The following is a 25,565-nucleotide window of genomic DNA, read 5'->3' as shown; positions in this document are numbered from 1 at the left end:
AAACATGTGTTGATGTGTAATAGTTGAAAAACCATGACAACAGCACAGATTTCCCTGTCAGTCCTGTATTGGTTTACAAACATATACAAGGCAAATCTTGCCGCCAGTGTTAGAGCTGTTACACGGTGGAGTCACTGTTGCATTTAAAGGTCCACACCAAAAGCCAAGGATGGCAGAGGGGTACTCGAGGGTGGCCCCACAGTTCAGCGATGCCTCCCTGCTCACTCTCCTCCAGGCGGTGCTGGCAAGGTTGAGGTCCTTTTTACCAACGACGGCAAGAAGAGGACCTTCTGCCTGAACAAGGCAGTCTGGCTAGAGATGGCAGAGGAGGTCAATAGCCATGGGGCCATCCGCCGTCAAAGGGTCCAATGCTGGAAGGGGATGAACGAGCACTCCTCCAGCCAACTGGGGCCCGCTAGGCCTCGTGTGCACAGGGTATGAGTGCCAAAATCATCTACAGCCAAAGGGCAATCAGATCAGCAACCTTCCTCCAATCAGGCTGCTAGCGCAGAGGTTGAACCAAGAAAGGGCAACCTCTCCGTTTACAGAGAACACACTGACACAAATGGGAATGCATGGGTGTCCCAGCAATGTAAATATGTCTTTCACTAAATGTTCCTCACCAACATGTGTGCTCTTTTCTCTGTGCGAATGATGTGTGCCAGCATGTAGTGCCAATGTCATATCCCTTCGCACCGTTGGCCCTCGGGAGCCAACGTATGCAATAGCATCATTGCCATGTTATTAATGACTGTCTCCACAGATGCAGTGACATGGACATTGGCTCAGTTAGCTGCTGCCTCTGATGGTTTACCCAAGGATGCTGCAGATGTGGACTGGTGCACAGCAGGTGAGCAAGGGTGATGTGGGGCTTGCAGAGCTCATGTCAGTCCCTATGGAGCAGACTGTCTTTGTCTGATAAGCCACTGCCGTACGTCCCTCGCTCACTGCTAGCCCTGCGTGCAGAGCCTGGGTGCCATCTGCCCTCCCATGCGTCTTTCATGTTGTAGGTCCTCATAGTCCAAGGAGGAATCCTGTTAATGTCTCTCCTCATCATGCCAGGCTGGCCCCTATTGGGTGTGTAGTTGTGCAGAGCAGCAAAGAAAGGAGCTGGCCTTTTCGGCCCATAGTACAGAGCATCACCCTATCTATACAGGCATTAGAGGCGGTCTTTCAGCAAGCCGATCTCCTGCTCAGTGGTGGCTCATGTAGCTCAGTGGCTGGCATTGTATCTCTCCTCTGCAGCAGTGATGGGGTCTCTCACTGGTGTATGGAACCATGTCTGCAAAGGATAGCCTTTATCTCCAAGAAGCCACCCCGCCATCTGAGCCAGTTCAGTGAACAGCGGTGGCAGCCAGGACTGATGCAAGATCCAGGTGTCATGGCAGCTGCCTGAGAAGCGGCCACACATTTGCAGGAAGCATCTGCGGTGATCACATACCAGCTTCGCCTAGATTGAGGGCTGCTTTAATGGAGAAGTCTGCAGGTGGTAGCTTGGCGGGAGGCCTGATGGTCACGAGTGCAGTCTATGAACATTCCTACCTATGGCTCTCCGGCAATGGTGCCGAAACTTCTGGGCCTGGCTGTGAGAGCCCGTCCTGAAGTGGACATACTCACTGGCCCTCCAATGCAGGGCATTGGTGACCTCCCTGATGCAGCGGTGCACTGCTGACTCTGTGACCCCACAAAGGTCTCTGGTGGGCCCCTAAAAAGCTGTAGAGGCTTCAGGCTTGAGAACTGCTGCCACTATAAGAACCACAGGCATAGGATGTCCACCGGAGCCGATGGGCTGCAGGTCATCCCTGAGCAGGGCACAGAGACGTGTCACCACCTTCTCTACATGCGCAATCGCCTCTGAATCTGGTGCTCTGACATCCAATGGCATGTCTTGTGGGGCCTGTAGATGCATGGCAAACGTAATAGCGAGCTCCCCTTGGGGGCTGCTGCTCACGACCGGGGGCCTCTACGTGGATCGCACCTGCCTGTTGATATTGCCTCTGGCACATACAGATCCTCACGAGCAGAGGATTACACAATGTAGGATGTGCCATACCTATTTCCATGTGATAAATAAAGTTGAACCTTTCATGTATTCGAAGGTTCCTAACAGGGCAGGAATTGGTGTTGACGGGTACATCAGCTGCTTTCCTGGATCAGTTATGTGGCGTGCCATGGCATTGCCCTCTTGGCCAACACTCGAGTGGCACAGCATTACCACATCAAGATCCTACCAGCTGAATTGATTGCCCCCACAATCCATATAACATTAATGCTCCTGCCCTTTCTGGCACGCTCACCACACACACGGTGCCTAGTGTGCCATTGCTCAAAGACAGAACATACATTGTTAACGGAGGGATGGTACATGGTACCTCCCTTCATGCCAGCAGAGCTTTCCCTGCAGTTATCCCAGACCCCCTTCCTTTAAGAATGCAAAGTGCGACCCTTGTAATGCCCCCCTCTCGCTCTCTCCTCCCTTTAAGAATGCAGATTGAGACCCCTGCGTATCGCCCCTCCCTTCAAGAATACAGAGTGAGACCCCTATGTATCCCTTCTTCCAGTATGCAGAGTGGGACCCCTGTAATGCCCCCTTCCTCCTCCCTTTAAAAATGCAGAGAGAGACCCCTGAAAATGTCACGAAACCTTCTGCCTCTGAGGACCTGCCAGCTTTTCAAATTGTGAACGGGATGGCACGTGACGGCCGCCCGTTCAGCGAAAAATCCGGAGATGTCCATGGAGAGGTGACGGGCTGCATAATCTGCAGAGGTGACGCACCGAGGTCCCCCCACCACCGGTAATTTGTGGCTGGCCCTTCTCGACGTCGCGGGTCAAGGTGGGCCCCTCCTCGTAGAATTTTACTGGCCCCCACACTGTGACCTGTGGCGTCGAGGGCCGGTAAAATTCATCCCCTTCTGTTGTAAGCAGGCAAGTTTGGGAATGTTATTTGATGGAATAAAAATGTTTTAATTGAAGTATTCCTCATTTCATTTGAAGCTATCCATTTACAACAGAAGATTTATTGTTTCTAGCCCTTGAATTTGGGGCTAATGTCGTTTCGTTGAGTTCCTTGATCTAAATAGTAATTTGCTTTTTTTCGTCTAAATGTTTACCAGGGTATTTTTGGAGTCTACCTCCTCTGATTTTCTCCTAGATTTTGATTTTAAGAAATTGGTGCTAGAAAACAACTAATTTAGATAAAGTTGTTAACTCAGAAATAAATGCTCAACTTTTTAAACAATCCTTATCTACATAATATGTAGCATAGTTTTTCCATATGAGACATTTTTATCCAGATACATTAAATTTGCACTTTTACCAGCTAATTTTCCCTTTGGCATTGCTAAAGGGATCAATATGTCATTTCAGGCCCAGAAAAATCTGCTTGGCATTAACCAAAACAAAAGACTTTATGCAAACTTTACAATAGTAGATGATTAACAAATATTTGCTTGATTGGATCTTTGTGTACTTGGTTACTAACAAATCAAATAGCATTAAATTTGCATGATGCCAGATTATATCAAAATTAAGATAATTGCATATTTATAAATACTATAAGCAGTAAAATAACCCAAATTTGTTTTCTGTTTAAAGATTCCTAACTGTTAAATTTGGCCTTTGCTAAATACAATCATACTATTTTGGTTTAAAATTACATTGACATTTCTACCCCCATTTTTCTAACATGTTTTGAATGGCTGAAATGTTTTTACAGTTTTTTATAGATAGAATTTTGTATGTGCTGCTTACACATAAATAATGAGCTGCGACATGAACAATTTTGTGTCAAATTTGGAAGATCTATGGCTTTAAAATAATAAAATGACATTTATACAGTGATTGCTTAGGGCCAGAACCAGAACAATTCCTGAATAAATTGAGATTGATTTTATTACTTTATAAGCTGGTATTATATCTTTCAGAGAGACTTTTTTTAAATGAATTCCTATTATCTTGAGCACTGGAAATTTTTAAATCGGGTGCTTTTGTTTTAATTTAAAGAAATTTATAGCATGGAACTGAGCTGTTTGGCAGAAACAATCAATATTGGTGTTTATCCTCTGTGAGCAGTAGTCCTAATCATACATACCTTCATTATCCTATCCTTCAACCACCAATCTAACCTTTCTTAAATGTTGACATGATTACTGCTTCAGTCACTAATTCTGATGGTGCATTCCATAACCCTCTTAGTTTTTTTAAGAGTCCCTGCTGCTCTCTTGTCCTAGATCTCTAACCCATCCCTTCAGGATTTTAAATACTTTCATCAAATCACTTTTATTTGCCTCTGCTTTAATGGAAAGTGCTTCAATTTATGGCTGACATTTAATCCTCGTTAAATAAACTTAATTAAATGGAAATATTTCCATTTAACGTCAAGTATGTAAAATATTCTATCTTTTTTAGGACCTACCAGCCTAGCAGTATTACAACAGTGAAGTTATTGCAGAAAAGGCATACCATAACCATTTTATGGACTGGAAGCTCAACCTAGGAGAAGAAATGTCAAAGTCTTTTGCTAACTTTGAATGTCTTAACCTTGTTGTCTAACCGAGATGGTATCAACCAATGCTGGAACATTAAGATGAGGGATGGACAAGAAAATTGCCAATGATATAGCTAGGCTTTCAGTGAATTGGCTGTGATTGTGATACCCAAATTGATCAACTGATTTGTACAAGAGTTTTCATAAATGAAAAAATGATTCATTGACTGGAATGATCATAGAAAATATTGTAAAGCTCTATCTTTGCACTGTGTCGCTTGCTTTGTCAATATTGGTTAAGGCATGTGTTTAAATTTATCTCATCTGTTTAAATACCTTTATGGATTTGGCGTCAAGATTTTCTCCAGTGGTATCCTCCAGTTTTGTATTGGCCTGAGTTGGAACACCTGGGCCTTTGGCATGTCATTAATTCTGGACTGTACAACTTAAAAAAAAAACATGCTCTTGGATGTATTTACCTGATGTGAATCATGAGGATGATCATTGTAACCCAGTTGGCAAGTTCCTAAAGATCTTGCTGTCCTGCCTTTCCCTGTACCACCTGCTGTTCCTCTTTTATTCAAGTCTTGGTGGGAACAGTACCACATCAGTTTTGGTCTTCCACAAGGTCTTTTCCCAGCCTGGCCTTATTTCATTAGCTCACAATTATAACAATCCAGTTATAATGCCTTGCCCAGAAGAGTCTTGTTGGAACATATTGTACACTACTGCTTATTTCTTTGGCTTTAAGCCCGGCTTCCCTGTCGATACCCAACAGAGACTAAGCGCAATGTATTCTGAAATTGTGTAATCTTTGCTTTTTGGGGGTGAGGTTTCCAGCTCATCCGCCGTTACTTTAGGTGAGTTGTGGAAATCTAGGAAGTTTTCCTTGACGTTTCCGCAGTTCTACCACCGAAGTTACGCCAGACGAACAGACTACCTCTGCGGTGTGACTGAGTTCAGGTCTAGATCTCAGTCGACTGCCGCGTAAATTGAAGAAGTCAAGTCTGAGATGGTGAAAACATGACTTGGATTTAAGCATGGGGGAAGGAAGTTAGTGAACTGTCAACATAAGATACCGTTCTTTTTGAGAGGTTATTTATAATGACATGCATAGAGTTTTGTAACTATCACGGTTGGTATAAAATGTTCATTTTTTTGCATGGTTTCTTGTACAATACATTTTTTCAGCTTTTCATTGCGGCGGGCGGGGCTTGTTCACTATATGAACAGTCTTGCACTCGTCAGGAGTGTCGGTGACTCATCTTGTGTCTTTCAAGAAAATCCATTTCCATTGCCGATGGCAGAGCAATCTGTTAACGAATTACAACTATAGGATGGTAAAATGGTTACTCGTAACTCTGGGGCAAGATGCCGGAGGCAAGGCCGTTCAGTAGGATTGAGTGCATGTCTAGATTAATTTTAAATAATTACACGTCAGTGATTTATTTTTAAAATGTGTATTTTCTCTCTCTAATCTTCGGTATTAAATTTTACGTGAAAGTATTTTTTATGTTCTGAACATTGCTGCGCACTTGACAGCCGACTCCTTGAAAGAGCAAACCTTTCGAAGCAGCCACCCACACAAGCGATGCCATTTTCAGTTAAATATCGGCAGCTGAAAATGAACCATGTGGCGATCCGATAGAAAACCAAAAACTGCTACTTCTCTGCGTGCCGCATTTTATTAGCTCAGTGTTATAGGAAAATAGCAGAATACATCTTTTTAAGAACCCGATTTGTGCCTTGGTTTCGGGGTTTTTGAAGCAGGGGAATGAGTTCAGCGATTGTATTTTGGAGTGGGGATCATCAGAAAAAACCTCGTCTACAACTTTTCAAATACAGCAACGACCAGAATCTGTAGATCCTTTTCAAATACCTGGATGAAGAGGTGTGTTCAGATCAGGTTTGGGCAAATTTTTTTCAAAAATGCTGATTTTTAAACTTCTATGCAAAGCAAAAGGTTAACGTGCAGAACAAATCCAGATCTGAGTACCGATCTGTCTCTTCCCTCCTGGCTGAATAGGGATGAAGAGTGTTGAGATTGGGTTTGGTTTGGATTAATAATGCAGTCACCATGTTACGGCAAGGAGTAGGTTTGCCGTTTGGGCGCCGTCGCCAGTAGATTTCTATACTCGAGCGCGCAGCCAATAGGAGCGGTCGGTGGCGAGGCACAATGCTGTGAGCCGCCGCCAGCGGAGCTGCTGCTGGGGCTGCTGAGCGGTGAAGTGGTCAAGTAGTTCCCCGGGGACTATTTGCCCATCATCACCATTGTAGGAACTTCACAATGAAAGACGGCGGGAAAGGAGCCTCTCTTATTATCGGAGCCAAGGCAGTTGTAAGACTTCTCTCTCCTTTTTGTTTGGGTCGGTGTTAATTGGGGAGCGTGGGACTCTCGCTGTTTGTTTGGAGGGTCTTTATAAAAGCGCAGGCTCCCCGGCCGGTGTTGTTGCTGCTGCTCGAAGGCCTTGATTTTTGGTTATAGTAAAATAATTGAAGGACGATCCGTTCCTGAGTTCCGAGTCCGCGGACCCGCCCCCTCCATCTTCAAAACAGCGGCTGTCGCGCGGGCGGGCGGACGGTTGGTGTTGATAGATGTCATGAAGGGGTTATAGTCGCCCCTCCCCCCCCCCCTCCTCCAAACCGTGCTTGTGAGGGACACCCCCTCCTGCCCCACAGCCCTACCCATGGGGCAAATCCCTTCACCCCCAACCGTCCCTCCGTGAGCACAGCCAACTCCCCCCCCCCCCCCCCCCCACACACTCCCCTGGGACACAGATCCCCACCCTGCAAACCCTCCCTCTTGGAACACAGCCTGTTCCCTGTGTGGCAGCACACTCCCCAACTCTCCCTGGGGACATATCCACCCCCACCCCCCAAGTTACTCCTCCCCTGTGTCCATGGGGACATAGGCCCCAAGCAATCCTTCTCAACCAAGGATTCCTCTCCCACTGGGGCCCTCAACCATGTCTGTCCCATTTCCTGCACGTCTGCTCTCTCCCCTTTCCTTTCTTCCTTAAACCTCAATAGGGTTCCCCTGTCCTCACCTTACATCCCACCAGCTTTGGTTTTCAACAGATCACCCTCAGCCATTTCAACCACCTCCAGTGTGATGCCACCACCAAACACATTATCTCCTCCCCTTTCAGCATTCTGAAGGGACTATTCCCTCCACGACACCCTGGTCCATTCCTTAGTTACCTCCAACAACCCCTCCCTTTCCCATGGCACCTTTCCGTGCAAGTACAGGAGATGCAACACCTACCCTTTTTTTAAACCTCCTCTGTTCTGACTGTCCAAAGCCCCAAAGAAACCTTCTAGGTGAAAGTGATTTACGTGTACATCTTTCAATTTAGGATACTGTGTTCACCGCTCACAATGCAGTCTGATCTACGCTGAGGAAGCCAAACACCGATTGGGTGACTGCTTTGCGCAACACCTCTGTTCAGTCTGCAAGCATGACCCCGAGCTTCCAGTCACCTGCCATTTTAATTCTTTACCCTGCTCTCGCTCTGACTTGTTTGCTTTCTGCCTTCTGCAGTGTTCCACTGAAGTTCAACGTAAGCTCCAGGAACAGAAGCGCATCTTTCGATTCGGCACTTTACAGCCTTTCAAACTCAACATTGAGTTCAACAAGTTCAGACCGTCATCTCTGCCCCCATTTTGTTTCCTATTTCTTTGCAGGCTTTGGTTTTAGTCTCGTTTTCCCTTGTTTTTGCTTTCAGATGGCAGCTGTACTTCACTCTACTGTTCACACCTCCTCTAGATGCATCTATTGTTTCTTTACTTTTCCCATTACCAGTCCCTTTTGCCATGCACCACCAACTCTTTTGTCATTTAATCTCTAGTGTCTTCCATCCCATCACAGACCTTCCCTTTTGTTCTTTTTCCATCTCCCCCTTCCACTTGCTTAAAACCTATTCTGATTCTAACTTTCCTAGTTCCAATGAAAGGTCATCGAGCTGAAACGTTAACTCTTTCTCTATCCACTTGTTATCTGCAGTTCTCTTGTGTTTAGCCATACATATGTTTCACTTTGTATGTAATGTGCTTATGGACATTGAGCTTCAGTTTTGTATTTGAATAGCATTAGCCTGTAATAAAAGCTGGAATTGATGCCTGTATTTCATATTTGTGAGTAGATTTGTGCTGTGCATTTGTGTGCCTCCTTATTTTGGGAAGCGAGGCATGTGCTTGGCAAATTTTTGCTTTTGTTTTCTAATTCTCACTGGCTTTTTTTTCATGTTTAAATTCACTTATCTTTTAAATCATTTTACATTATTGAAGTCAATACTTCCAGGTTTATATGTTGATCCTTGAATTTTGCCAAAAGAGAGGACCACAAATGGAAATTTCACTTGGAATTTAAGTCATAAAAATTTACAGCGCAGAAGGAGGCCATTCAGCCCATTGATTCCATGCTGTCTTTCCAAGAGCTATTCAATCAGTTCCATTCCCCTGCTCAATTCCTGTAGCCCTGCAAGTCTATTTCTTTCAAGTGGCCATTCAGTTTCCGTTTGAAGTCATTGATTACATTACCTGAGATTTGTTACCAATTTGTTAGGGTATTGAGGGACATAAGAAACTGACCTGAAATCACTATATCATTAATTGTACTCCGAGATGAATTTAAGAAGTGAATATTCTTGGGGCATTGCTGGGTGCACTTCCCAAGTATTGCACTTTCCCAAACAACTTTTAACTTCTGAATTATTAGTATTTTGTGGTGAACACAATTTTACTACTTTGTTCTTTCTGTATTGTGATTCTGGAGAAACAGCTATTTTCATAGTTCATACAATATTTTATGAACTAAATTTAAAAACCTAACTTATTTATTTCTTCTTATAGGCTGAAGCATTCGAGTGCTATATAAGATGGGCTATCCTTGCTGTATTGAAATTCAGACCTTGGTGCAAGTAAGTTGTTCAAAGAACATTTGCAGAAAGAAACCCTTTTATTTCTGATGGTTCTGCTCCATTTGAATCACAATAGGTGACTTTGATTTTTATTGGAGGTGGTGAAAATATTACTTATGAAACAACAGAATTCTTCTATTGGAGCATTACTCGACTGAGAAAACTGATCTACGTACAGTAATGTAAAAGGATAAGAAACAATGAAGAGCTAATGCAGCACAGCTTACGTACAGAACTCCATTTTCAAAAATTGCTGAAATTTAAGAACATTTTTTAAAAATGCAGCTTAAGTGGTTAAGAGTGCTGTTGCCAAAAATAGAAGATCATCCAGGGAAGAAGAGTTTTGCTTATAGTGCTTCAGAAGTCTCAATGAAATGTACTGGAAGAAAGCAGACTGCGAGAAAGACCATAGCAATCAAGAGTCACTTGAGTGCTAAAAAGCAGCAGCCAATGCAAAAATTGAGAATAAGTAAAGAGAGAATAGAAAACTGTGATCATGTAGAAGGATGTGGAAAAGAGATAAATGAAATGTTAATGTTTTGTGTTAAGTGTAAAGATATCCAGCAGTTCGGCTTTGCAGAACTCCAGGAACATTGCCAACAAGAACATCCAGAAGAAAAACCTGTATTTGTCTGTAGCAGGTGTGGTTTCACTGTGGATGAAGTTGAACAAATGAATGTACATGCAATTGCACACACTACGGACAGAACGTTAAATACACAACTCGGTCACAGCAAGGAAGATCTCTCCTGGAGTAGAGAAGGGAAACTACATAAAACCAGGCAATTAAAGCCAGATACCTTGTATTGTAATAAATGCAGGTTTTCAACAAAAGATCCACTTCTATTTCAAAAACACATTCTGAGACATGAAGAAATTCAGTACAAATGTGGACGATGTGATCGTGTTTGCTACACAAGGGGAGAATTCCAGCGTCACTCCGTACAGCATACTGGAACGTTTCCCTTTAAATGTAGGTATTGTGATTATGGTGCAGTCCGGAAGGATTACGTTGTGAAACACACCAAGGGAGTTCACAGAGACATCATAAAAAATGGTGGATCTGTGCTCGTTCTACCAATGAGGAAAGGCCAGAAGAAGAAGGCTTTTTCCAAACCTAAGAACATCTTCAAAGTTAGACGAACAGCAACTACAGAAAATGAGAATTCTGCTAACATGAGCCTACATGATCGGATGGTAAATTCATCAGCTTTGGCTCCTAATCCCAATCGCAATTCTTGTGATGTCCAAGAATTGGATATTGCTGTTCTTCCAAAGGCAGCTTTAAATAGTGCCAGTGAAAATAAAAGTGTGGATACATCAACTGTAGAATATGTTAAACATTTGAATTGCTCTCCCACTGATGCTAGAAAGATTCAGCTACAAGTACTTGCATCTTCTAAACACACTGTTCAACCTGGTACTCCATTAACATTGGTTGTTCCAGCACAGGTAGTTATTCCTTCTAACTGCTTGGCTCAGCTAATAGAAATAAAAACTGTAAATGGGAATCAACAGTTAGTGTTCAAACTAATACCACAAGTTTCAGCAGCTGGTGCATCAGCATTGACTACATTTCCCGCACAAGAAATGCAACATGTTGTAGATACAGAAATTGCACAGCCACAAAAGCACAGCATGTCAAATCATTCTACATTACTGACACAAATTGTGGATCACAATGAATTACCCAGTGTAGATTATTTGAATGAAGATACTGATGCTGACCAGAAGAATATGGAAATAAATACTAAAGTGCTCTTTTCAAATCCTCCGTCTTCAGTTGATATAGAACCTATGGCTAGTAACACTTCCATGTTGGAGAGTAGAAATGAAGGCAGTCCAAAGCAGACCTTGAGTGCCGATGTAGAACAGCCAAAAGTCAGTGAACCAACAGAAAATGACCTGACTTTGGATTCACAGCAGGATCCCCTTGTATCCCCAGATGTTTTGGGGGAAGTGGTGCATTGTCTTCAGCGAGGTGCTTTAGGCAGCAAAACCACTGGGAAGGATTTGAATGTAGATACCCAAGAGATACTCAATCAAAGTGGTAAGGAGAATTTAACTTTTTCTGAATCTAAGGAAACACAGAGAATTGCGAACTCTTATTTAGCTAACAAAGTTGCTGCTCATAAAGGAAAGGAATTGGTTTCAAAAGGAGACCAATTTTGTGTATCAGGAGTCAATAATAAAAGTACAGATTACATTGATACCTCTGTTGACGCAACTTTTGAGAAAACTTTTGTACAGTTGCCTAAGGCGGTGCCAGTGTTGCCAAATAAAAGTATGTATTTGTGTGATTCTGCAGCATTGGTCGAGTCCAGTTGCAAAACTGCTATCAAATCAGTTAAATCTTTGCCAACTGATAGAGCTAAAGCCAATACGCAGCTTTGTATCGCATTGAGCTGTAAAGCACTTGATGTTTGTAAGACTTCGCCATTGCAAATATTTCCCACATCGTCCAGCAATGAGACAGCTGTAGCTTTTCAAACCAGTGCTCATCAAATTACACCTAACTGTTCATCTGTAAAACAAACTAGAATTGTACCTAAAAGTATGTTTGGGGGAGAATATTTAAAATGTCAGCATGCTGGTATTGTTGGTAAGGAACCCGCTAATCCTGAAGCTTGTAAAAGTCCATTTGAAAGTCATAGTATGTGCTCTGCTACAGTACAGTATCATAGTAGTGCATCTGTATCTGCTGAAGATTATGATGAAGTGCACTGTGTTAGTAATTCATATACATTGGGTAAGTGTGAAAACAGCAAGAAGAAACCAGACTTGCCTCATCAGCAATCAATTGCATTGAAGCATAGAAAAATTAATGCAAATGATAATGAAATTGAATCAGAATACTGCAATCAGGTTTTGGTTATAAAGACACATAATCAGAATTTACAAAAAAAAGCTACTGGTTCTAGTGCAATTTCACTTACCACTGTGTCTGCAAATGGTGAAATACTGTCACCATTGCATAAGAGTGAATTAACTAAGGAGGAGTTTTCATTTTTTGCTCCTGATATTCAGTATGCACAGAACACATCACAAGACATTGCAATTAATACAGATTTCAGGAAACAGTGTGATTTAGATAATTCCAAGTCTATTGATGATACTTCTGTTGATACACAGTGGCCTGTAATTTCTTCAGTGTTTTCTCTTAGTTATGGTACTGATGATGTTCCAGATAGTATTCGATGGGATAATAACCACGACAATTGTTCTTCATTCACTTCTGCACAAGAGACCCTGAAAACAAACCTATGTTCTCCGATTCAGGCGAATAGTAAAAGTCTCTTAAACCACCTTGGGGAAAAAGAACATTTAAGTGAATCATTAAGTCAAAAGAATCCAGTGTGTGTGCCAAAGTCTGGAAGTAGAAACCTCAGTATAACATCAAGTCAGTCAGTAATGGTAAATGGGAGCCCATTTCAATTATCCAATGGTGATAACTTGGCTGAGTGTCTTTCGTTATTGCCACCATTGACTCCATTAATGCCACCAATGTCGCCTGTTGAGTTTCACGATAGTTCTTCTGCAGATCAGTTGCAGCAGTGTGTTGACAATATCCATGTGAGCCAGGATGGACAAAATCTATATTCTGGTGAGCTCTCTTTAAATCAAAGCAATTGCACTCTGTCTTTAGGACTGTCTTCCATAAGAAATAATAATACAGCAGTGGAGTGTTGCACACAAATTGATAGCTTTGTACAGAGAAATTCAAGTAATATGCCTAGCACTACTGGGAATCCATTAACTGGTACGACACAGAACTGCAAAACTAAATTCTCCTCATTCCCAAAAATTGACTTTCCAAACTTATCCCCAGAAGGTGTATCCTTTCAAGATGAATCACTTGAAAATGCTTTATCTTCAGGTATAGATGGGGTTGAGGAGCCTTCAGTTTCTCATAACATCAAAGACACCTTTTTAGTTACATCTGCTCCCTCTGGAGTAACATCAGATGCTTTTAAACTGCAAGTTTCAACTTCGGTAAATTCACAAATAGCAGTTCAGCATCTGAATCAATCATCAGTGGCACTTGCAAAGATTAGTGAACCAAATACTAGCAATTCTGTGGGATATTCCTTTTACCAGAATGTTTGTCATTCCTCAGAAAAGCCACAAGAGGATACAACTACAGCTAGTGTGGCATCCTCTTTGAAAGTCTGCCACCAGCTTACTTTACAACACAAAGTCTCTTTGTTTCCTTCAAGCTGCAATTCAAGTGCAGATCCTAAAAATGTTAGCTCTACTGATGCTGTTGAGAAACTTGAACCAATACCTTGTAGCCTTGGCAAAATCATGCAGTTCACAGAAAAGGTAACAATTCCATCTACAGCAAAACTACAGAGTATTTCATTGTCAACCTCATCTGTTGCAGACAACCAAAGCAATCATACCAAAGTTCAATTAAAACCTCCTAGTAAAATCAGCAAAACTCATTCTGTTTTACCTTCTAGTATCCATCTAAGCAGACACTTTCATAAAGCAGTAGGTGATGCGTCCTGCCAGACTGAACATGCAGTAGATCTTGTGAATTCTCAAAATGCTGCTGAAATCAAGAACATTGTACCAAACTCTCTTTGTGAAAATGGGGCTGGAAATGACAACGTGGGGCAAGATGTGCAAAATCTTTTTTCACAACTACAGTCCAAATCTGAAATTTCTTCTTTACATCTTCCTGCATTTCCACTCCATTCTACAAAAAGCCAAGTTAATCTTGAAAGCACACCACTTCCTCATAACCTAGTAAAAGATACTGATTGTACTAAGCATGAAACTACTTACAAGGTTGTTTCAAGTGGCATTGTACTTAGAGTATTGAATGCTGCTGATGACTGCAAACTGAAGGCTTCTACCGTAAGTTACCAATCTGTCAACCAGTCACAAAATCTTAGAGCATTGTGTTCCACACCAGTTCCACGTAGCACAGCAGGAAAATCACACGCATCATCTAAGACAAAGAAGCACAAAGTTTGTGCCAAACTCTGTTCAACAAATGGTTGCTCTTCTAAGGCAAAATCCCAGGAAAAAAGTAATGATAATCAATCTTCTGTTTTGGTTGACAGACCAAACAAATGTAACACTATTTCAGTTAGGACAGCTGCTCGTCAGAAATCTCGACCCTTAAAGTCCATTGCAGGTGAACAATTACCTTTGAAACGCAGAAATACCAGAAAACTAGAATCTGATCACATACAGGATGAAATCTTCTTAAAACAGATAAAAAAACAAGAGCGCCTTATTCCTGTTATTACCAATGACCATGAGATATTAAAGACTGCCCGCAAACTGAGGCTCAAACCATTTAGCGAAAGTCAATTGGTGAAATGCCCTCGCCGCAATCAGCCTGTAGTTGTGTTAAACCATCCAGATGTAGATGTTCAAGAGGTAGCTAATGTAATGAAAACAATAGGCAAGTACAGAGGACATGTACTCAAGGTGGTTTTATCTGAGAGAACTGTTATTTCTCTCAATTTAAAGGAAAAACATCAAAGACATGAATTTGAAAACCAAGGTATTTTACTTGATAAATGGCATAACTGCAAGGTAGTCAGTCCGGTGAAGGAAAAACACATGTTGAAAATGAGGCTGAAAAAGATTCATAAAAATAATTATCAGATCGTAAAAAATATTCAGAGTGAGCATTTGCAGTTTAAGTTTCACTGTTGGTTTTGTGGGCGTATGTTTTGTGATCAAGAAGAATGGATTGCTCATGGACAACGTCATTTAATGGAAGCCACCAGAGACTGGAATGATGTTGCCACCGTTCAAGATATTACAGAAAATGAATCTGAAGTATTGAATGTAGAAAGGAAGTCAGATGTAGAATGACTGGTCATGGGAATTACAGACCCTGGGTCTGAAGATCCCGAATTGGTTTTAACCCTGAGTGTACACTAGATCACAATGAACAAGGGACTATTATAAGTGACTTATTCATTTTGATTTACCTTGTTGGTTTGAAATCTGTGCTCCTTTTTGCCATATTGTTATAAAATAAAATCGACCTTTAACAGTGAAAGATAAGCCGACTGCAAAATGCTGCTCCTTGGGTGAAGATGTGTCAAAAGGGAAGTGTCATTGTCATTAATGATGTACACTTGCAAGGAGCATCTGAATGTTCTGATGTAATTACCAATTGCAAAGATATATTGGGAAAAATGAGGTGTTAGAATTTGCATATTTAATTTCCACATTGCTAACTTCAATGTGAATTTCGCTCTTGTTTAATACTTCACATTTGGTTGATGTGGATAAAACCAACTGCATTGTGAAACAAGTGCTATTTTATGCGTAAAATGTTTCAAAACACAATATAATTTTATTAACTCATTTAATTGTATTTGTCAAACTGTGGAATGGATAGGGATAGATGATGTGTGCAGTATTGTGTACACTAGGTAGTGATAATTTGTAAAGTAGGTTAAACACTACAATAAATTGTGCTTAAAGTTGATACTCTTTGCATATTTGATTGATATTTGTCTTAATAAAGAAAATTAGGTGAAATTTGCACAATTGCTTTGAAACGTTGTCTTTCATGAGTGTATACTTTTCACTGCACAATAATAGTTAAATTCAGTAATAGCTTTACTCCGGGTTTCTGCCACCATATAGATTAGAGGTCCATCAAATTTGATCAAAATATTTTTTTTAAATGGCTGGGCTGCCAACTATGAAATACTTTAGTATCAATTCCTGAACTCTAGATGAAATCTTGCATTTCTTAAAAAAAAAGTTTTATTTCATTAATTGTGGTTGGAATGGTTATATGTTTGGTCCTAACATGAAATCTGACTGATTTGGATATTTTTTATAAATCAATTTCTTTCTTTGGTAAATTTATGAAGCAAATAAAAATATTGTCTTCTATTTCACTGAGCGTTTTAAGTCATGTTTTTCTTCTAGTTTCATGCTTTCCGATTTGTTTGTTCCATACTTATTAAAACATTGTCTAACAACTGATAGACTCTACCTGCACTACAGAAGTAGTCTGTAATATTTGTTTAAGTGGAAATTCTGTTTCTATAACTCTGAATTTGTTTAAATAAATAGTCATTGTTAGAGAATGAATGGAAAAGAAAAATGATGACAGATTTGGATGTAGTGCTATCGAAAAATGCAGCACAGTGTGAACTCACTCACAGAAACATCACCTTTTCATTATCAGTTATTTTTTTAAATGATCATTATAGATACTTTGAGGGAATTATTGTGGAATGCTCCTTAAATATAAATTATGATTTTTTCATATAGATTCCCACTGCTCACTGTAAACCTTGTATGATCTATATGGGTTGATAGACTTCCAATTATATTGGGAGGCTGAGAAGTAGATTTAAGATTATCCTTATTGAATATATTGATCAGTTTTTTAATATTGGCTAAATAGTATAGTTGAACATAATAAGTTTAGAAATAAATTTTCCAAATTAAAACTTCATTTGTGGTAAATTATTAACACTGAAATTGATTTTTCCAGGTATCTACACCCCTAAATGTTTTTGACATTGAAATGGATAATGCTTTTAATGTGCAGCAGAATGGAATTTCTCATTTCTCTAATTTTGCTATCAATGCTTTTGTCAGGAACAATGTTGGGTATAGTTAACCTGAGCAATTTGTGTGAAAATGGTACTCTGTTGTGCCTCACCAATGAATTCTGACCCAAGTTCAGAAAAGTACACTGTGCTTACAGTGTGGCCAGATCAGTATTTAGTACAAGTTCATTATCACTTGACAGCTTTTGACCTTTCATTTATACAGCCAATGGTAATGGTCTATCAGAAGCTTCAGACTGGATTGTATTGATACTGTTTCCCTTTGCTAATTCTCTCACTTAGCATTTATCACACCTGTGTTACAGGTGAGCACAGTTTCGACTTTGCTAGTCTCTCAAAACTGGGGCTGCTTTATCTTTGCTCTGTGGAGCTGTACCTAAACTACCCAGCCTTGCTACCTCACGCCCCTTCTTCAAATGTGCAGTCCTCTTTGCCCCCAACCCCACATTTTTTACCTTTTTGGCATGTGTCTTTGTGATATTTTACTAGGAATAACATTGTTCTATGTGACATCTGCTTTTTTAAATACAAGTTATGGTTGCTGTTGTACTAGTTAATGGCCTGTGGGTGTTCTCCTGATTGCCGTAATTTTAGCTGGAAAACCAGGAGAAATGGCATAAAAGTCCATTTCTCTGGAGTTTCTGCCGAAGTTAGGGAGGGAAATTAGGACAACCCCTATGGAAATGTCACACTTCTTCCATGTGTTGAATGTGCTTGCTTAACCAGCTTAGCATACTTAACCCAAAATGAATTTCTGGAAGGCTTTCAAGAACTTGTGCAGCAGGCTAAAGAAAGGAAAGAGCACCAAAAGATGCATGTAAGAAATGCTGGATGACATCTTCCCTCCCTGTGGATCACACTTGTATGGGAATCATGCTTTCTTTGAATTCACACTGTCATGCTAGGCCCTCACCTGCCAAGAATGAGTCACATTAATTTTGTCACGAACATTGATACTAATCTGTTAATGGAGTGAAGAAAGGACTTGTTAAACAGATCAGCCATGGCTGGAAAAGACATTTGCATATTAACAGACAGTGGCTGGAAGGACAAAGGACCATTCCCTGACACGGTCAACCCACAATGGACCTTGATCACCCGGTATTGCGTGTATGAGGAGCATTCCAGAGACTGTTAAGGTGATACAATCCAAGACGTGGTCAGACCAGTTAGTCACATGACTAACCTGCTTGGCAATCTGGGTTTTTATGAATTGTACAAACAGTTTGAACTCAGAGGGCTGAATTTTACCTTAGTTGGATGGGACTTAAGGGCCTCAATTGGCCTGGGGCGGGTGGGCCGTTCCTCCCCCACCCCCGACCGCCGTAAAGTTGGCTGGAGGTGGGAGCGGGGCGGGTAGGCCTCCCGGAGCCTCCTGCTCAATTTTACGCCGCCCCCACACCACCATCTGGACCACCGGGACGGTGTGAAATTCAGCCCAGAGTGTCTGTTTGCTCCTGGGCTGAGAAGATTTCTCCTGTCTGCTCCCATCTCTCTCACAAGTCTCTGAATCCACTGAAGACATATGAACTCCAAGAGAGAAAAGTCTCCTACAGCCAACAAGGTTTAAGAAGAATACCGGGCCCCAATGAAAAGCAAGATCTACCTACAATCAAGGACTTTACAGTGAGCTCGAAAAACTAACAAAAACTCTTCAAATATTGCCTCAAACTTTTCCACTCTATTTCTTCTGCTCAGTTCTGTCTCTCCCTGCATGTGTGTATCGCGTGTGCATGCTAGCGTGGGAGTCTCGTGTATCCAAAGAACAAAGAACAGTACAGCACAAGAACAGGCCGTTCGGCCCTCCAAGCCTGCGCCGATCTTGATGCCTGCCTGAACTAAAACCTTCTGCACTTCCGGGGTCCGTATCCCTCTATTCCCATCCTATTCATGTATTTGTCAAGATGCCTCTTAAACGTCTCATTGGTACCTGCTTCCACCACCTCCCCCGGCAACAAGTTCCAGGCACTCACCACCCTCTGTGTAAAGAACTTGCCTCGCACATCCCCTCTAAATTTTGCCCCTCGCACCTTAAACCTATGTCCCCCAGTAACTGACTCTTCCACCCTGGGAAAAAGCTTCTGACTATCCACTCTGTCCATGCCGCTTATAACTTTGTAAACCTCTATCATGTCGCCCCTCCACCTCCGTCGTTCCAGTGAAAACAATCCGAGTTTATCCAACCTCTCCTCGTAGCTAATTACCCTCCAGACCAGGCAACATCCTGGTAAACCTCTTCTGTACCCTCTCCAAAGCCTCTACGTCCTTCCGGTAGTGTGGCGACCAGAATTGCACACAATATTCTAAGTGTGGCCTAACTAAAGTTCTGTACAGCTGCAGCATGACTTGCCAATTTTTATACTCTATGCCCCGACCAATGAAGGCAAGCATGCCGTATGCCTTCTTGACTACCTTATCCACCTGCGTTGCCACTTTCAGTGACCTGTGGACATGTACGCCCAGATCTCTCTGCCTGTCAATACTCCTAAGGGTTCTGCCATTTACTGTATACTTCCCACCTGCATTAGACCTTCCAAAATGCATTACCTCACATTTGTCCGGATTAAACTCCATCTGCCATTTCTCCGCCCAAGTCTCCAACCCATCTATATCCTGCTGTATCCTCTGACAAACCTCATCACTGTCAGCAACTCCACCAACCTTTGTGTCGTCCGCAAACTTACTAATCAGACCAGCTACATTTTCCTCCAAATCATTTATATATACTACAAACAGCAAAGGTCCCAGCACTGATCCTTGCGGAACACCACTAGTCACATCCCTCCATTCAGAAAAGCACCCATCCACTGCTACCCTCTGTCTTCTATGACCAAGCCAGTTCTGTATCCATCTTGCCAGCTCCCCTCTGATCCTGTGTGACTTCACCTTTTGTACCAGTCTGCCATGACGGACCTTGTCAAAGGCTTTACTGAAGTCCATCTAGATAACATCCACTGCCCTTCCTTCATCAATCATCTTTGTCACTTCCTCAAAAAACTCAATCAAGTTAGTGAGACACAACCTCCCCTTCACAAAACCATGCTGCCTCTTGCTAATAAGTCCATTTGTTTCCAAATGGGAATAAATCCTGTCCCAAAGAATCCTCTCTAATAATTTCCCTACCACTGACGTAAGGCTCACCGGCCCATAATTTCCTGGATTATCCTTGCTACCCTTCTTAAACAAAGGAACAACATTGGCTATTCTCCAGTCCTCTGGGACCTCACCTGTAGCCAATGAGGATGCAAAGATTTCTGTCAAGGCCCCAGCAATTTCTTCCCTTGCCTCCCTCCCTTCTGGGGTAGATCCCATCAGGCCCTGGGGACTTATCTACCTTAATGCTTTGCAAGACACCCAACACCTCCTCCTTTTTGATAATGAGATGACTGAGACTATCTACACTCCCCTGGGCTCATCATCCACCAAGTCCTTCTCCTTGGTGAATACTGATGCAAAGTACTCACTTAGTACCTCGCCCATTTCCTCTGGCTCCACACATAGATTCCCTTCTCTGTCCTTGAATGGGCCAACCCTTTCCCTGGTTACCCTCTTGCTCTTTATATACGTATAAAAAGCCTTGGGATTTTCCTTAATCCTGTTTGCCAATGACTTCTCATAACCCCTTTTAGCCCTCCTGACTCCTTGCTTAAGTTCCTTCCTACTGTCTTTATATTCCTCAAGGGATTCGTCTGTTCCTAGCCTTCCAGCCCTGACGAATGCTTCCTTTTTCTTTTTGACGTGGCTCACAATATCCCGCGTTATCAAAGGTTCCCAAAACTTGCCAAACTTATCCTTCTTCCTCACAGGAACATGCTGGTCCTGGATTCTAATCAACTGACATTTGAAAGACTCCCACATGTCAGATGTTGATTTACCCTCAAATAGCCGCCCCCAATCTAAATTCTTCAGTTCCTGCCTAATATTGTTATAATTAGCCTTCCCCCAATTTAGCACCTTCACCCGAGGACTACTCTTATCCTTATCCACAAGTACCTTAAAACTTATGGAATTATGGTCACTGTTCCTGAAATGCTCCCCTACTGAAACTTCAACCACCTGGCCGGGCTCATTCCCCAATACCAGGTCCAGTACGGCCCCATCCCTAGTTGGACTATCTACGTATTATTTCAAGAAGCCCTCCTGGATGCTCTTTACAAATTCTGCCCCATCCAGGCCCCTAGCACTAAGTGAGTCCCAGTCAATATAGGGGAAGTTAAAATTACCCACCACTACAACCCTGTTACCTTTACATCTTTCCAAAATCTGTCTACATATCTGCTCCTCTACCGCCCACTGGCTGTTGGGAGTCCTGTAGTAAACCCCAACATCGTGACTGCACCTTTCCTATTCCTGAGCTCCACCCATATTGCCTCGCTGCATGACCCCTCCGAGGTGTCCTCCCGCAGTACAGCTGTGATATTCTCCTTAACCAGTAATGCAACACCCCCACCACTTTTACATCCCCCTCTATCCCGCCTGAAGCTTCTAAATCCATAGGCGTTAACTGAATTAGAGTTTAAGTTTAATAAATCTCAAACTTTTCTTCTTTAAACCTAAGAATACCTGGTTGTGCTGGTTTCTTTATCTTATAATTGGAAAGCAGTGAACAAGGATACACCAATGGGGAGCTAAAAACATGGTGTGTTTAAAATTAAATCCTGTTACGATAAAACCAGGTGAAGGCTGAAGGAACTCTGGACACCTTTCTCATCTGGTTGTAACAGAATGATCACTGTCCGATGCTGGATATGTCACACAGTACTTTGCAAAATAGTGCAGTGGATATACTGTACATTGTGTAGGCAATACTTTTCTAGAGCAACATGGGGGGATTTCTCAGCTCTTACCAAAATAGCTTATTAGTGTTGCAGTTTTCACGAGTTTGGAGTAATATGTACTTCTTTTTTTGATTTGTACAAGGCTTCACTCCACCAAGTTGGACTGAAAATTATTACAGTAAATAGTGTACACTGCAGCAATTGATACTACTCTTTTCTAACTGGACATGAGCTGTCAGTGATGTTAACAGTGGATGAGGAATATCACTCAAGCAGTCGTTAGCCCATCCATTTATAAAATAAAAGGTTAAAATATATGAAGAATGCCATATTAATAGACCTAGTGCTTCTCCTTTAACAATACGAGCATTAATCTCTGGTCTTTAATCTTTAATCACTAACTATGTAATGGTCTAAAATTTGATCTTCAATACTGCCACATAACCTTACAATCTTCATCAGTCAGGAGTGTGATGGAATACTGTCCACTTGCCTGGATGGGTGCAGCTCCAACAACACTCCAGAAGCTCGACCCCATCCAGGACAAAGCAGCCTGCTTGATTGACACCCCATCAACAAAAAACATTCACTCCCTCCACCACCAAGCACAGTGGCAGCAGTGTGTACCATTTACAAGATGCACTGCAGCAACTTGCTAAGGCTTGGTTGACAGCACCTTCCAAACCTGTGACCTCTACCAACTAGAAGGACAAGGGCAGCAAATGCATGGGAACACCACCACCTGCAAGTTCCCGTCCAAGTCACACACCATCCTGACTTGTAACTATATCTCCATTCCGTCACTGTCGCTGGGTCAAAATCCTGGAACTCCCTTCCTAACAGCACTGTGGGTATACCTACCCCAAATGGACTGCAGCGGTTCAAGAAGGCAACTCACCACCACCTTCTCAAGGGCAATTAGGGATGGGCAATAAATGCTGGCCTGGCCAGCAATGCCCATATCCCATGAAGGAATAAAAAAAATGGCTGTCCATATTACTTTATGTTACGGATAGGATTGAGAGAAAACTGAAACCCTAGTTCTTTTCCCTTTACTGTCCACAATCAGTGTGTTTTTTGATAAGGAAGATGTGTGTGTTTCTTAACCCCTGAGTGTATGGCCAATTTGAATAACCAGCAGCATGTTTTTTGTAGGTTTAAATAAAGAGGACTATTTTATTCACACGTTCATCCTGGAAGTCTAACACTTCGTCACTCACTCACCACTCTCACACACACACGCTCGAGAAAGAAAGCCGTTAAAAAGGATAGTGCACTTTTACAAATTACAAGCAAAGCAAAGTTCGTAAGTCATGTGATTTGGCTCATGTTGGGGAAAAGGCATGCTTTGCAGGCCTGGTGAAGAAGGCATTTCCACTCCTGACGTACAGTTAGATGGATTTGATTGCCAGGGTCGTACATCAAAGTCGTTGCAGGATTCTCTCAGAGAGGTGAATCTTCAGCAGGTCACGAAGTTAGTTGGTTTTAGTCTTATTACCAGGAAGTCGGTTTTCTGTACTGATGGACTTGAAAAGGAACAGGCTTGCAGACTTAAGATATTACAGCCTCCAGTTCTTTTAAGGCACAATTGTATGGCCTTTTTCTGCTTTCTCTGCAGCTGGTGGTTTGCAGACCAACCAGTTTTCTCCCTGGTGCTTGGATTAATAAGATCTGTTATCTGTGTTTAGTTTCAATCATGTGACCACCTGATCAATACTCCTATTGTCCACCCAGACTGATTTGAACTTCGAAGCCATGGCTACACAATGAGGGATGGATGGTGGCCATTCATATCTACTTATGAATTAACTGGTTTCTTACAGCTCTCTGTAAAGTTTCAAGCTCGGAGATAGTGAGTGGAGTCCATAGTTTTAAATGAGTGTCCCCTTATTCTGTAACTATGTCCCCTAGTTCAAGATTCCCCCACTAGTGGAAACATCTTCTCAACATCAACCCTGTCAAGCCCCCTCAGAATCTTGTACGTTTCAATAAGATCACCCCTCATTCTTCTAAACTCGAATGAATAAAGGCCGAACCTGTTTAGCCGTTATTGATATGTCTAACCCTTCATCCCAGGAATCAACCTAGTGAATCTCTTTTGAACTGTCTCCAATGCCAGCATATCCTTTCTTAAATACGGGGACCAAAACTGTACACAGTACTCCAGGTGTGGCCTCACCAACACCCTGTACAGTTGTAACAAGACTTCCCTATTTTTAAACTCCAACCCCCTAGCAATAAAGGCCAAAATTCCATTGGCCTTCTTAATTATTTGCTTCACCTGCTAACTTTTTGTGTTTCATGCACAAGAACACCCAGATCCTGCTGTGCTGCTCTTTTTTGGAGTCTCTCTCCATTTAAATAATAATCTGCCTTTTGATTCTTCCTACCAAAGTGCATGACCTCACACTTTCCCACATTAAACTCCCATCTGACAAGTTTTTGCCCACCCACTCAACCTATCTATATCCCCTTGCAGATTCCTTATGTCCTCATCACAACATGCCCTCCCAATTATTTTTGTATCGTCAGCAAATTTTGATATATTACACTCTGCCCCTTCCTCCAAGTCATTAATATAGATAGTAAATAATTGAGGGCTTAGGACTGATTCTTGTAGCACTCCATTAGTTACGTCTTTCCAATCTGAAAAGATCCATTAATCCCGACTCTCTGTCTTCTGTGAGTTAACTAATCCTCAATCCATGCTAATACATTCCCTCCAATACTATGAGCTCCTATCTTGTGCAATAATCTTTTATGTGGCACCTTATCGAATGCCTTCTGGAAATCCAAATGCACTACACCTACTGGTTCCCCTTTATCAACTCTGCTTGTTATATCCTCAAAGAAATCTAGCAAATTTGTCAAACATGATTTCCCTTTCACAAAACCATGTTGACTCTGATTGCATTAAGCTTTTCTAAATGTCCTGCTATTTCTTCCTTAATAATGGACTCTAGCATTTTCCCAACGACCGATGTTAGGCTGACTGTCCTATAGTTTCCTGCTTTTTGTCTCTTTCCCTTCTTGAACAGGGGTGTCACATTAGAGGTTTTCCAATCTGCTGGGACCCTCCCAGAGTCCAGTGAGTTCTGGAATATTTCGACCAATGCAGCCACTTCCTTTAAAACCCTTGGATGCAGGCCATCAGGTCCTGGTGACTTGTCTGCCTTTAGTCCCATTAGTTTGTCAAATACTTTGTCCCTCGTGATAGAGACTGTTAACAAGATCTTTCCTCCCATTAGCTCCTTGTTTATCTGATACCGTGGGATGTTTATAGTGTCCTCCACTGTGAAGACTAATGTAAAATATTGGTTTAAATTATCTGCCATTTCCCTCTTCCCCATTATCAATTCTCCAGTCGCATCCTCGAAGGGTCCCATGCTCACTTTAGCTACTCTCTCTTTTTATATACCTGTAGAGTTTCTCGCTGTTTGTTTTTATATTTCTTGCCAATTTACTTTCATAGTCAATTTTCTCCCTCTTTATTAGCTTTTTAGTCATCCGCTGCTGATTCCTAAAAAAATTCCCAATCCTCTGGCCTACCACTAATTTTCAGTGCTTTGTATGCCTTAGTTTTTGATTGGATACTCTCCTTGACCGCCTTTGTTAAGCACAGGTGGTTCATCCTTCTCATCAAGTCCTTCTTTTTGACCGTGATAAATTTTTGCTGAGCATTATGAAATAACTGCTTAAGTATCTGCCACTGTTCATTCACTGACCTTCCCCTTAGTCTATCTTCCCAGCCCGCTTTAGACAACTCTTTCTTCATACCTCTGTAATTACACTTGTTTAAGTTGAGGACACTGGT

The 25,565-nt window shown here is 41.9% G+C and overlaps 1 protein-coding gene across 5 annotated transcripts in view; it reads left to right on the top strand.

Annotated features, from left to right (window-relative positions):
- The window catches only part of LOC137373179 (uncharacterized), a 39,603-nt gene extending 23,419 nt beyond the window's left edge, over positions 1–16,184 (top strand). Inside the window, exons 2-3 of one of the 5 annotated variants that reach the window (XR_010975612.1) lie at positions 764–850; positions 4,408–5,885. Coding sequence is in view for 3 of the 5 variants with exons in the window: in XM_068038053.1 (XP_067894154.1) it covers positions 9,685–15,243 (5,559 nt within the window). In the remaining 2 variants the exon portion in view is untranslated. Of the gene's footprint in view, positions 1–763; positions 851–4,407; positions 5,886–6,045; positions 6,393–6,722; positions 6,825–7,842; positions 8,567–9,337 lie in introns of those variants that run through there. The other 4 variants (XM_068038045.1, XR_010975611.1, XM_068038038.1 and 1 more) reach the window with 4 other exon arrangements.
- The last annotated feature ends 9,381 nt before the right edge of the window (positions 16,185–25,565 follow it).

This window comes from Heterodontus francisci, chromosome 1 (genome assembly GCF_036365525.1).
Source record: "Heterodontus francisci isolate sHetFra1 chromosome 1, sHetFra1.hap1, whole genome shotgun sequence".
Classification (NCBI taxonomy): Eukaryota; Metazoa; Chordata; class Chondrichthyes; order Heterodontiformes; family Heterodontidae; genus Heterodontus; species Heterodontus francisci.
The sequence above is the reverse complement of the archived record's forward strand: the minus strand, read 5'-3'. Positions and strand labels throughout refer to the sequence as shown.